Below are 14,137 nucleotides of genomic sequence, written 5' to 3' on the forward strand. Positions count from 1 at the left end.
TGCCAGCTATCTTCACAAAATATAGGGGCGATTTCTTTGTTCTTTGTTCTTTGAGTAGGGCACATGGCTATCCTACTTGCTCCCTGAATATTGGTATAGCTAATACCAAAATTTCCTTGTCTTTCCTTTGTGGCTCCTGTTGCTTGCTGATGGTGATTCCTATCCAATATATAACTGATTCTGTGAGATATGCTGGACCTTCTCATGGGTGGATGGGGGAACACTGCTTGGCAGTTGATTACTTGCTGGTGCCTTGTTGTGCTAATCCTTGTTTCCTGGCCAAACCCTGAAGAGAGCACTGTTCCTAAGCTCCAGGATTCAGAGTCCTCATTTTCCTTCCAGTCTGAAGGTCAAAGGAAGAGTAGCCAGGAGGGGCTTGGGAAACTCAGTGAATGTACTTTGGATCAGAGACTCATTTAGGAGGGGAATTTTATATATTTATTTTGCATAGAATAAATTAACTTGTTGAACATCAAAAGCTACCTACAAACAGCTAGTTTTCCACCAATTATATGGTAATACCCCCCCCCCAGCAATTCTTAACTTTACTTGCAGCTCTAGAACTACATGGCAACTCATGCCTGTAAATTCCCAACTTCATGTGAGAATGGACACACATTTCAAATAAAGGTATTGTCCCCATTCTCCACTTCAGTAATGAACTAGGGTCTTCTACAGTGACAGTAGAAATGGCATCAAATGCTATGGATGTTTAAGGAGACTTACACATTCGGGGAGTCCAAAAATGAAACTACAATTAGCGTCCAATCAATGCAATTTATTAAATAACTTTTGAGGTTAATGGCATCAGTGACAACCGAATAACCATTTGATGTTTAATAGTTACCATTAATAGTTTATAGGCTAACACAGATGTCTTAATCAATTATCAGATCCTAGACTACAGTGGCCAATGTCCCAGATTATGGCTGCCATAGTTGCAAGCGCAGCTTGCTCTCCTACTGGGGGGTGGGGCAGGAACTATATGGGCGGAATATTCTGACCCATCTGTAGAGCTAGGTGATGCACAGTTGTAGGCCAGGGATCCATTTGCATTTGCATTTCTGTTTGAAGTTGTAGCAAGGGTGCAGCTGTAGCTAAGTGACTGATAATGGTTGGCAGCATCTTTGAATCTGAGAGCAAGATGCCACATCCTCCTGACCACTGCATATAGAAAAAAGACTCTGATCTGTTGCTGAGCAACAAGTCAAGCTGTCAGGCTGTCTCTGACCACCAGGACAAACATGATGAGATTGTCTATATTTATTCAATTCTAGGCATGCTAGATGTACTTCATAGTTGACAGGGAATGTTTGGAAATGTTAGTATAGGAATAAACATCCAGTCAGATCTCAAATCCTTTGCACTAATTTGAAGGCCACCCACTCAGAAGATGTGATTTGGACTTTTATTTCTAACCCTCATGGTTAACTATGGGATCTGTTGACCACAGGTTGTTCTTGACATTCTTTGGATTTTTGCTCTCCCCTTCAGATAAGCCCACCACCTAGGGTGTACTCTTCCAGCCACTAACTGACCCCTGAAAATACAAGAGCACTTATCCATTGGCCTTCTTCAAGATTTAACCACATATCTTGATATACCACCAATTGGTTTATGAACTAGTCCAGAGAGGTGGTACATGACCCTACACTGACAACAGTCACTGAGATTGCTAAGAGTTTCATTCTCAGGGTTGTTTTTGTGGGATAATAAGAGGAAGAAGGGTTATTAAGTATGTTTGCTGCCTTGAATTATTTATATAAATAATAAAGGAAGGAAAAAAAATCTAAAACATTTTATAAATCAGGATCTAAGAGGGATATTTTTGTGAATATTGTACACTGCATATACTTATGCATGCAGAAATATAGATTACAAACTTTTGACAAAGGCAGAAGAGACTATTAATAAACCAACTATTCTCATTAGCTATTCTAAAGAAGAAGGCTACATGTAGAAATTTAACAAAAGATGCAGAGATTTATTTTTCTTGATGTTGTTTTATTATTAGTTGTTGTTTATTGTTCAGGTCTGGCCGAAACACAATGATGTAACATTTGGGGAAAAAGATGCAGCCCAGAAGCCCAGCACCTGAGGCTAAGATGGAGAAGATCTCCACAGCCACCATGTATTTCCCCTTGGAGCTCAGGTATGCTGGGACAAAGGACAGCCAAACACTGCAAAAGACCAACATGCTGAAGGTGATGAACTTGGCTTCATTGAAACTGTCAGGTAATTTCCTGGCAAGAAAAGCTGTGGTGAAGCTGATAAGAGCCAGGAAGCCCATATAGCCAAGCACACAATAAAACATGGTCACAGAGCCTTCATTACATTGTAGGATAATTTCTTCAGTCACTGAGATGATATCAACATCTGGGAATGGGGGAGCCATTGCCAGCCACAAAATACAGATGCATGCTTGGATCAGGGAGCAGGAAACAACAATGGAATTGGTTAACCTTTTCCTCACCCATTTCCTCATCCTGGATCCTGGTTTGGTGGCCATAAAAGCCAGAACCACTGTGATGGTTTTTGCCAAGACTGAAGAAACAGCCACCGAGAAGACCATGCCAAAAGTTGTTTGTCGGAGGAGACAGGTCCATTTTCCTGGGGTGCCAATGAATAGGAGTGCCGAAAGGAAGCAGAGCAGGAGGGTGATGAGGAGAGTGTAGGTCAGGTCCTGGTTGTTGGCTACAACAATGGGAGTGTTGTGGTGCCTCAGAAATGCTCCAAGCACAAGAACTGTAGTCAAAGAAAGAGAATGTGCAAGACAGGCTAAACTGATCCCTAAAGGTTCTTCATAAGACAAGAAACTGACAATTTTGGGCATACAGAAATCTTGTCTCTTGTTTGGATAGTATTTGTCTTTGCATTTAGAACACTCATTGGTGTCTGGAAAAGAAGAAAGGATGCAATGTTATTTTCTTAAGCACTGTATATATCTGTTCAACATGGCATAAACATAGTATCAAAAGCAACTAGGTTTTATGAGTAGGATATATTAACTCTCCAAAAACCCAAGGTCCCTGCCAAATTTAATTGTCATGCAAGTTTTGTTTCTTGAATTTAATACTGTTAGATATTTTATTAAAATTTAATTTAATATTAACATTAATATTATATTTAACTGATATTAATGTATGTACTGTACTTAAATGTATATGAGTGATGGGAAATGCAAACCATAGTCATTGTAAAGATATAATAATAATAAAAAAGTATTTCCAGTGCATAACTAATGCTGATCAGTTAGGTTTAGGGTCTTATACCATTGTGCATATGGAAGATTGTGACTTGGAATGTAGGATTTGCAAATGGAAAAGGTTATGAATTAATGAATGAAATTAAAGAAAATAACAGACAGAAAAATATATTTCTGTGAAACTAATAGACAGAAGATATATCATGAAGAGAGTCTGGTCCTGTGGAGTGGAGCTGATGCATATGTACAGGGAAGCCAAGATGTAAGTTTCATTATGAATAATAATGAACTTCTATTCTTTTATTTACAGGTGAGGCTATTTTGTTGGTTGACAGCTTGAATGATTGGCAGTGAATCTTGGATAGATTGTATCATGCGAGAAGGAGTACAGATCTGAAAATTAATTTTTATAGTTGTCCTTGACAGGGAAGATTAGGTGAATATTTGCATATTATATATAAAATAGCAAAACATGAGGGCAAAGAGATGATTTTGTGCCCCTTGGAAGAATGCTTACAAAAGAAGGGAAAATGAATGGAGAAATGTCAAAGTGGATAAATGCTGATAGTAAGGTAGTGGATAGTATGTGGTATTTTGTGATGAATGATTGTTTGTTGAAAAAGATGTGTATAAGAGCATGCCTTTGCTTACGTTATTATATAAAGAGAGAGCTGAGTATTTTGGGGACCCTGGAGAAAAACCCAACCTTCAAGACCCATTTAAAGGACAGCAGAGTTAGGGCCACCAAACCTGTGGGTATATTGTATTTTAGAGGACAACTGCTGTGATAGAAAAGGCACAACTCCTATGTCCCATCAGATGGCCCTGTTTTAAAGATGTGACCTGGAATATGCCCATTCTGTTGGATATTAGCAGATGCAGTAATAATGACAGATGGGTATTCCCTCAGCTATCCAGGCCAATACCATGAAGGGTTTTATAGGTAAAAACGAGAACTTTGAATTGTACCTGGAAGCTTACGGATAGCTAATTCAACCTGTGCAGTGAAAGTGTTATTCTTCCTTTCCATACTATGCCTATGCTGCTGCATTCTGGATCAGCTGCAGCTTCCAAGCAGCCTTCAATGGCAGTCCCATATACAGCACATTGTGATATTTAACACACAAGATGATTCAAGCATGAATGATTGTATGAAGGGAGTCCTGATTCAGGAAAGGGCAGATGAATCTGGGTAAAAGCCTTCTGGGCCATAGTTGTCACCTGCTTTTCAAGCAGAAGCTATGAATCCAGGAGGATCCCCAAATTGTGTACCAATTCTGTGAGAGAGGGGAAATACAACCCTATTCAGAACCTCAGATGGAAAATGAGATGGTGTTAAAGGTATCATCGCAGGATGCAAGCTGTTCCAAGTAAAGCTGACTTTTGCAACTGACTGATGGTGATTTTGCCAATGCCGATGGTGTTCAAGTGGTGATCCAGATGTTTTGGAATTGCACCCAGGGAACCTATTACTAATGGTACTATCTTTGCTTTCTTTTGCCACAGTCATTCTATGTCTATTTGCAGGTCTTTGTATTTTGTAATTTTCTCCAGTTCTTTCTCTTCTATTCTGCTGGCTCCAGGTATTGCAATGTCCACTATCCAGATTTGTTTGTCTTTCTTACCAACAATTGTTAAGTCTGGGGTGTTATGTGGCAGATGCTTGTCTGTCTGAATTCTAAAGTCCCAGAGTACTTTTGCTTCTTCATTTTCTGTTACTTTATCTATTCTGTGGTCTCACCAGTTCCTGCTTGCAGGCAAATGGTATTTCTTGCAGATATCCCAATGCACCATTCTTGCTACTTTGTCATGCCATTGTTTGTAGTCAACCTGTGCGATCTTCTTGCAGCAGCTGACTAGGTGGTCCACTGTTTCTTTAGCTTCTTTGCAGAGGCAGCATTTGCTGTCTGTTGCTGTCTTCTCAATTCTGGCTTTGTATGCATTTGTTCTTAAGGCTTGGTCTTGTGCAGCCAGAATTAGCCCCTCTGTCTCATTCTTCCACTTTCCTGCTCTTAGACACTGCCAATCATTGTCATTATTTTTCTGGTGTTCCTATCCAGGGCTTCTACTTCTGCTTGAGTCCAGTCCACTATTCCAGCTGTGTACCTAATGCTGGAATTGTCCAGGTGTTAATCACCTTGATGGTATTTCCTCCACTGAGTTTGGACTTTAAGATCTTCTTCACTCTCATTATATATTTACTATTAACCTTCTTTTTGACTACAATGTGCTTGATGTTGTCAGCTTGAAAGATGCTCAAGTATTTATAGTGATCTTCTTCACCCAGACTCTTGATGTTATTTCTATAGGGCAACTTGATTCCTTTAGTTTTCACTATTTTTCCCCTGTTGATGGTAAGGATGGCACATTTGTCCAGTCCAAACCTCCATTGCAATATCTTGGCTGTATATTTGGACAGTGTTGAGCAGCGATTCTATTTCAGATGGTGTTTTTCCATACAGCTTCAGATCATCCATTTAAAGGAGGTGGGAAAAGGTGGCAGATGTTTTTGAAGTTTGATAGCCATGGCTTGACTTGTTTGGTATTGTTGACAGAGGAATGAATTCAGTGATAAACAGTAGCAGTGATAGTGAGTCTTCTTGAAAGATTCCTCTCTTGATGTTAACCTCTCCCAGTCTATTGACCAGCAACTATGTCTTCTATTGTGCCATTGATCTTTGCACAAAGCTTCTAATGTTTCCACTGACTCCTGCTATTTCTAGGCACTTGATTATTCAATCATGTGGCAGGGAGTTGAATGTCTTCTTGTAATCAATCCAAGCTACATTCAAGTTGGTCTTTCTTCTCTTTCAGTTTTCCAAAATTGTCTTGTCAGTTAAGAACTGATCTTTTGTTCCTCTGCTGTTTGGGCAGTTTCCTTTCTGCTCAGATGGGAAGAGTTATGACTGCAGCTATGCTGTACATCAGTTGCTTGTTTCTTGAAGTGAGCTGGTGCTCAGCATCTTTTAATACTTGTGCTAGCTGTTTTTTTTAAAAGGCTCCAATGCATCTGTTGTTTTGTGCTGTTCTAGAAGCTCAGTTATTCTTTATTTCAGTTCCTCTTGTTTTTCAGTTAGAGAGTTTTGTTCTTTCTGAGGAGAAGGCAGAGGGGAGGGTGCCTGGTTTGTGAATAAAAATGGTTCAATAGTGATACTGGCTTCCTCTATTGCCAACTCCCCCTGGTTTGCCTCTACTGTTTGAACTGCTTCTGGTAAGGCTTCAATTCCTTTGCCCTGGGTACACCTTTGCAGTTCTTCCATTTCTAGTTCTCTGAATACTTTATTTCATATTATAAATTGACATTGATCTGCTAGCCTCTGTTCTCTTATTTCTGATTCTGGATTTTGTTGTTTCCAGGGCTGGTGGATTCTTTTCAGATATCCTCTTCTCATTCAGGTTGATTTGTAATAGCAGATCATTATTTCGTTGTTTTCAGACTTTGTATATTTGTGATGGGTAAGCAATGTTTCTTCCAGTAGTCCTGCAGCTGCTAGCCTTGGTTGCTCAGCCAATAGTCCTGAGTCCTGTAGCCCACTTGTCACCAGATATCCAGGAACTAGAACACCTAGTGTGTTCCTTGTTGACCTGGGCAACAACTGAACTGGTATAGGTTTCTGTAAGCTATGTCTCATCATATTGTTTATGGGTGAGGCACCGGTTGTCTGGCACCTCTGAGGAGACCTGTCCAGTATGGTTGAACCTCTGGGAAAGCTCTCATTCTCCTCAGAGCATGCAAGCCCCACAACTGCATCAAGTTAGTGCCTCACTGGGGTATTATTATTATTAGTCTTTTCCTTCCTGGCCAAAATTGCCATGTCTTATTCTTTCACTTTTCTGACCACGATCTCATTATTTAGGTTTGAAAACTCTATACTCTAAAACCTACCCACCTTGAATTTACTCAAAATATTATATTAATTGGGTGGATTTACTCAGATAAATCAAGAACAAACAAACATTTATTTCCATTTATAATATTTATGGACATTTCCTAGAATAAAGGTACAGAAACTTCAGCAACTGGATTAGTTTCACTTCAGAACCCAATTTAACTCTCAGCTTAGTATGGTAGAGACTTTTTTACTAGTTTACTAGTTTTTAAAAAAAATTAATTACTGTTCTGTGATAGCTAAGGAATGTGCAGGTGGACAGAATATTAATCTCTCTCAGTCCCTGAAGTTACCATTACAGCTGAATTAAACAATATTAAAAATACATGCAGTTTTGCAGTTATATTTCATAATTTCCCAGATGTTAAAGAAAAAAGAAAAATATTTTTTTTAAAAAAAGATCAGGAAACAGTCACCATATTTTAATTAACATTGTATGCTTGAACACTGCACTGTCCAAAAGCTACCAATTGCCAGCTTTCAAAAGTGCCTTCTCAAAATATCAGAGCCTTGTACTACATTGAATTATTCAGTGTAGCATATGTTTTATTCAGTGAAGTTGTTTACATGGGAGAAAATGAATATTTTCATACCTTTCTCAGTTGAGATTCTCCCTTCTGGGCACAGGATACAGTCATAGCAGCAAAACGGCTCCCCTTCTCGCACTTCCTTGCTGAAACCAGGATAACAGCTCTCACTGCAGACAGAAATGGGTTGAACCTAGAAATTAAAGAAGAATATGGAGAAGAAAGAAGATTTTTTTCCCCAAATGGCAGATTTTATTTATTTGCTTATTTCCAAATTTTGTACCTGAGGAGAATTATATTCTGGAGTAGGTATAATGAAGATTTTCGATTCAATGGGCACATACATAGGAAATGATCAGAGTTTGTGATGGGCATTTTCGGAATTTAATCATAGGAATAATAGAAAAGTTAGAAATAACTTTTCAGCTGTAATAGTAACAATGTAATGCTCAGTCAATTAAATGCCTTGAATCTAGTAGTGCCTCCAATTAATAGCTTGATCGATTAATAAAGACCACCTATTAGTATCAGGAAAAGACGGAAAGCACTGACTTAAAACCAGAAGAGCTAAGGATAGGTGCAGCCTTGGTCCATGGTGGCCTGGGGATGAGACAGATTGCATCTGGAGGACATGGTGCCCCATGAATTCACCCCAAAAGTTGTTAATGGGTCATCTTTATGCCACAGATGATCAGACATGATGATGATCTCTACAAATTGCTTATGGGGAAATAACTTTCGGTAAGAATTTACTAAAGCACAACAGAAAGAATTTTCATACAGATTAGAAAAACAGTGTTAGTTCATAACCAGGGAGAGTAATTAAATCTTACCTGGTTAAACCAGCTGTGCCATGTAATGATCTCATCATGGATGGTGAATGTTTTATCTGGATGAGCTAGATGATCCACGTTCCCAACTTTCACACGAAGAAAAGATTTGTTTGGGAAAGCAATCAAGTTGATAATATCAAATCCAATTGCTACAATCCCATTCTGGTCAAAGGAAATCTGTTCCTGAGCACTATTGTTAAAAGTAACACCTCTCAGGAAGTAGTGGAGCTAAATGGAAAAGAAAAATGCAAGAGTTTGGAAAGACTAAATTTCCAGTCTCCATGATGATAATTTTCAGAACAGAAAAGCAGACACATAAGTTGCCTTCTAGGCATTTTCCTTCTCATTATATTGCAATTAAAGAGGAGATGGAATATGAATTAAAGGATTAGTGGGAGAAACCAAACTATTGTTGGTCAAAAAAGAGATGGATTGAATGAATTCCCATAATGTACACCTTTTCCCAGATAGCTTGAGTCATACTTACAAGAAAAATATTTAGACATTTTCTGACTTTTGGAGTCAAACAATAATTCAATCATGCATAGACAGATGTATTTCTATGGGAGATTCAGGAGGGAAGGAAGCTTTCTACAGTTACATGTAGAACATGGATATACTGTAGATGGAATATATGATATACTATATGATGGATTAAGGGAATGGACACAAGCAAATTAAGGAATTTGGTCTATTACCTGCCAGAAGTCTTGACTATGAATCTTCCTTCCTATTCTATCCATCCTTGATTTCTTGGAATTTCTAGAGGAGGAAAGCGCATGTAAGGCATGAGCTATGGCATAAATAGCATTGTAAATGCTGTAGCTGTGGCCAGTCATGTCCATTTCAAAAAAGGTCCCAGGAAGGCTCCCCAAATTCTCTTTTCCATTGCAAATATTCTCCTCCACATCACTCATAATTATATCTGGGAATACACAATCAAAGGCATTTTGCCAGAACTGTCTGACAAACCCATCTTCCTTTGCGTTGAAGGGGCTTAGTTTCCCAGCAAATGATCTGAACTCTGGTAGAGCAGTGGAGTGCACTGTGAAGAAGAGGGCCCCATCAATTATTTTGATATCCCAAGCACGTTGAAAAGGGATTAAATTGAACTCCATCTGTGCTGTCATTATCCACACAATACCTTTTGGTTTACTTCTCACCTCTTCTATATTTGGAATATACTGCAGCCATAACAAATAGCCCATAGCAAAGGATTCTCCATTGAACACCAATACATTAGCTTTACCATTCATGATATCATCATAGATTTTTGCCCCCTGCTCAAGCATGCCATCAAGTCTAGTGAAATCAGTTAATTTCTGCAATCGTTGAATGAAAGAAGCACAAACCCCATTTTTGGAAAAAAGAGGAATCACTCTTTGTATAAATTTTTCTCCCTGGTCATTGTCCATGATCAGGATCCCAATCCATGTCCAATTAAAATGCAGGAGCAGCGAGACAATCCCTCTGTGCTGAAGAGCTTCTGGGGGAACCACCTGGTAAAAGGGAAGGCCTGGAGTTTTGTCATTCATGAATGGAGCAGGGCCATAAATGAGCTAGAGAGAAGCAGGGAAAGAACAAAAGAGCAACATCTAGATAACACTTTCAAGTGTTCATAGTGATCAATACATATTGAATTAATAACAGAGATTACTAGGGGTTTCCTGAGAGTTGATGATTTGTTTAAAAATATTTCTAATTCGGGCAGTGTGTTCTCACAGTGATAAGCAGAGACTGAACAAAAAATCTAGTTACAACTCTTTCACTGGTAGTGCGCTATAGGACTGCATTTATTTGGTTGAATCTGTTCTTAACTTTTGACATGAGATAGGGGGAGACCATTTTTAACAGGTAAATGCTATATTTCAGGAAGGGAGGAATATATTGAAGGAAGGGGAGGAAGAAATGCATTTTTCAAGAAATTAATGGACTTGTCCAACTTCTCTCCCTCCCGCATCTTTTCCCTGCCATTTCCCTGTCATTTTTTTATCCCGTTATTTTAAATAAATTTTGTACATATTTATTCACTCGTGTGAGTGTTCAATGTGATGATTTTTGAAGAGGAGGTGTGAGAGAGAAGAGGAGGATTCTGGAAGAAACAACACCAATAAGTTTAATTATGATAATGATAATGAAGAATTTAAATCTTCTCAGGCATTTCCCTGCATTGGGACATCAACGGTCTCAAAAAAAGTCTGACTTAACAATGAAGAGTGAGAGTGAGGAAGGATACCAGAAAGTCTCAAATCTAATTGAAAATCACCTGGAAGTACTGCAGAACAAAACTGATTAGTACTTTTCCTCCCTTTCAACACAGATATATAACTGGGTGAGGGATCCTTTCTCTGCATCTTCTGCTCAGCCTGAGAACTTCACTTTGAAGGTAGAGGAAGAACTTTGTGAGATGCAGTCTGATCATACACTCTTGATTAGATTCACTGATCTGCCCATGGACAAGTTCTGCATTTCTGTGAAAGAAGAGTATCCCGCCATTCATAGGAAGGCATTGAACATTTTGCTGCAGTTTTCAACTTCTCACACGTGTGAGCGAGCTTTTTCTTATTTAACAAACATCAAAGGCAAAAACAGAAATTGTCTTATTTCAGTTGGAGATGAAATCTGTGTGTGCTTATCTCACCTTCAGCCTAGAATTGAGTATTTGTGCAGCAAAACATAGGCACAGGTGTCACATTAAAAAGGTAAGTTTCATCCTTTATTTTTAGTTTAAGAACACTGTTAATGCATATATACAGGCGTACACATGAAAGAAATATAATAATAGTTCAAAGTGCAGGAGTTCCCCAAGGCCTGAAAAATATTTCAAGGGTTCCTTCAGGATCAAAAGGTTGAAAAAAGGCTGCTCTATACTAAAATAGTCCTGTTCTCCGTCTTCCATTTCTCTCTCTCTACTCTTGTAATGAGCTTGAGAGGCTATTCTTGCTATTACACTAATGCCTCCCGATAACTTTTGATCATAATGTATTATCTATGCAATTGGAATAATACTGTACACAGTTCTCAGAATAAGAAGGTTTTATTCCCAGAACTGTCTGTTCTTCCAACTAGTTGTTCTAAGAAGTGGGTCAGCATAGGTGTAAGCACCTCTTAAATCTTTAGTATAACAGCTTATTTTTCAAAGAATTCTTGAAAGGTTTTATGTTTTAGTTGAGGCAGGACAGTTTTGCATGATTTCAGCATAATTTCTTCATAAATTGTAGAATTGTAGATTGCTGCACGGTTTTCCTCTCCCCACTCCTTACTGTCTTAAAACAGGTATAGAAGGGATGTACCAAAAATGTATTACAGAGAAAACTTTGAAACTATTTGACTGAAAAATTACAGGATTAATTATGCCCCAAAAGATCTACCACCACTGTAGTTTTTATCTTATTGAACAAGTCAGTGAACTACAAACTTTACATACCATTTTAGTTTCATCAAGATGTTTGTTTCGAGCAAGCCACCTACTTTGGATTCACTCTATAAGGTTATCCATAAGGAAACAGTTATTTACCAAAAGTAAGAAATAACATCCCCCCAACTTAAATGAAGAACTTGCAATAAATGAAAGAACTGGGATTTATGAGCCCTATGTCTGGTAAAAAAGAATTAAATCATGCAAAACTTAAAGAGCCTATAAGAAAACTCTTATGTGCCTTTAGTGATATGAACATTCTGCTAAGTTCAAGGGCCTTAGTTCCATATAAATGGACACAGGATTGCATGCTAAATGGATCATTTCTGAGTATTGACTCTAGAAATTTCAGGGGCGTTATTTTTGATCTGTGCTACTTGAATAGACTTAACATTGCAATATGAAATTGTATTGTGAAAGCAGGACAAAAAAAGTAGCATGAAATTTACATGCAAATGATGCCTTACCTGTGGAATCTTACAGATATCCAAGATAGTTGCCATCTGAAGGGAGATCTGGGCATCCAGACCTCCAATAACAGCTATGATATTATTCTGGATGTTACATAGGTAGTTTGGGACCAGTCTCTCAGCTGCTGATAGAAGTAGCATGGTGGCCTGATAGGTCCTTTGAGCATTGTTATAGCTATCATAAATACGGAAGCCCAAGGTGAGGTTGGGTAAGATTTGTGGGTTTTCATTGATTTCCTTGACTGCAAATGCCAAAGCCAGGATGTGCTGGTAATTCTTAGGAACTGCACTGCAATGAGAGTTGCATTGCACATCAGAAGGATACTCTACCAGTTCTTACTTTCTAATCAGTAGTTATAAATATAGGTATATTCAGCAGGCTAGTTTCACCAAGTTGTCCCATATCTCTGCCACTATAAGTTATCTTCTTTCTGTAGGAAGAATTAATATGTATATATCTACAACTGTATAATGCTTCTCCACTTTGTTTTCCACACAGTATGTTCTCTGCTTTTCTTAACACCTACTTAAATTCACCCCAGTCAATCAGCTATTATTCTTTGATGGCACAGATATGATGAGTTATTTCAGCAATCAGAAATGTGTGAAAATGTAAACAAATAATAATTCCATTCCTTACACATGTTGTTCCGGTAATATCGGTGGGGGATGATCTTTGAAGGTGTGTTCGTTAGAGATTGGAGCAACTTGAGAAGAAATGCCTCCAACCATAATGTCTCCTGGATGATGGTTCTTGTGATATGGAGGATATGGATGAAGAATGTTGCACCCATGAGTTTTGCACCCCACATGAGGAAGTAGCACTAGCAGCCAGACCAGTAAAATTGCCATCCCCATTACAAGGACAGATTTCAAAGATGCTCTGTTTGTTCCTATGTCATGACAATTGACATTTCTGTGATCAACACTGTCTAACATGAATGATAATTTATCCAGGATCAGAATTGTGGATCCTTACCTGTCCATAATCTTGCCCTTTTTCCACAGCACTAAATGATATTAATATTTCAAGAAAAAGAAAGAGAAGCAAATCCTATATAGGTCTTTTTTTATTATTATTAGCTTTTCTAATGGGTACTGAAATCTAGAGGGATTTTGAGAAATGGTAGAATTAAAAATAGTAACTTAGGTGCACAAACAGAAGGGTAATCATTAAGCTGGAGTTCAGTTCCCTAGGGAAGTGCCTAGTGAAATTCTGTTTTTCACAGTTGAACTATTTTTTTCTCTCCTATTCTTATAGGAAGTAGGACCTTTGACTTAGATCAGGAATGAGGAATATTTGAGTGATTGAAGGCCACATTCATATTTTGGGAACAGCTTAATGGTGATAGTAGGCAAAGTGATGATGTCAAGAGATGTGGTTGAGATTTTCATGGGTTTGTTTGAGGTGGTATTCTGAAGCTGACTTGCTGATAATATGAGCCAAACTTGGATGATTGAAGAATTAGTTTGGCCAGACCTGAACTTTACAGAATTGAGGGACTGTCAAATGATTTATTGTAATATAAATATGAAACATTTCTGCTTAAACAGGAATAAATGGCATGGAGTTATAAACTATTTAGTCCAAATTACTGCTTAATCTGAAATCCTAGAAGGGAATGAATCACCTTCAACAAGACAGCTGGGTGGCATTCAACCAACCCTATACGGGTGGCCAAAGATTTCTCTTTTGCTGCTGTAATTATGACTGTATACTTGTTACCTGTAATTTTAGGCTTCATTAATAGCATTTTAAAAAGGTGATATTAGCATTTTTTAACATGGCAAACT

At 38.2% G+C, this 14,137-nt stretch overlaps 1 protein-coding gene across 1 annotated transcript; it reads right to left on the reverse strand.

The window, feature by feature from the left end:
• Nucleotides 1-1,984: 1,984 nt before the first annotated feature.
• Nucleotides 1,985-13,330, reverse strand: LOC148215722 (vomeronasal type-2 receptor 26-like). Its single transcript, XM_088142413.1, has 6 exons — nucleotides 13,323-13,330; nucleotides 12,341-12,632; nucleotides 9,154-10,014; nucleotides 8,456-8,683; nucleotides 7,689-7,815; nucleotides 1,985-2,895 (listed from the first exon to the last, which is right to left on the reverse strand). Exons 1-6 carry the CDS (start codon nucleotides 13,328-13,330, stop codon nucleotides 1,985-1,987), a joined length of 2,427 nt encoding a protein of 808 aa, XP_087998539.1.
• Nucleotides 13,331-14,137: the final 807 nt, after the last annotated feature.

The sequence above is a fragment of the Python bivittatus genome, unplaced genomic scaffold, assembly GCF_059951505.1.
Source record: "Python bivittatus isolate LINGU-HERP-01145 unplaced genomic scaffold, Pbiv_v1 ctg000440_np1212, whole genome shotgun sequence".
NCBI lineage: Eukaryota > Metazoa > Chordata > Lepidosauria > Squamata > Pythonidae > Python > Python bivittatus.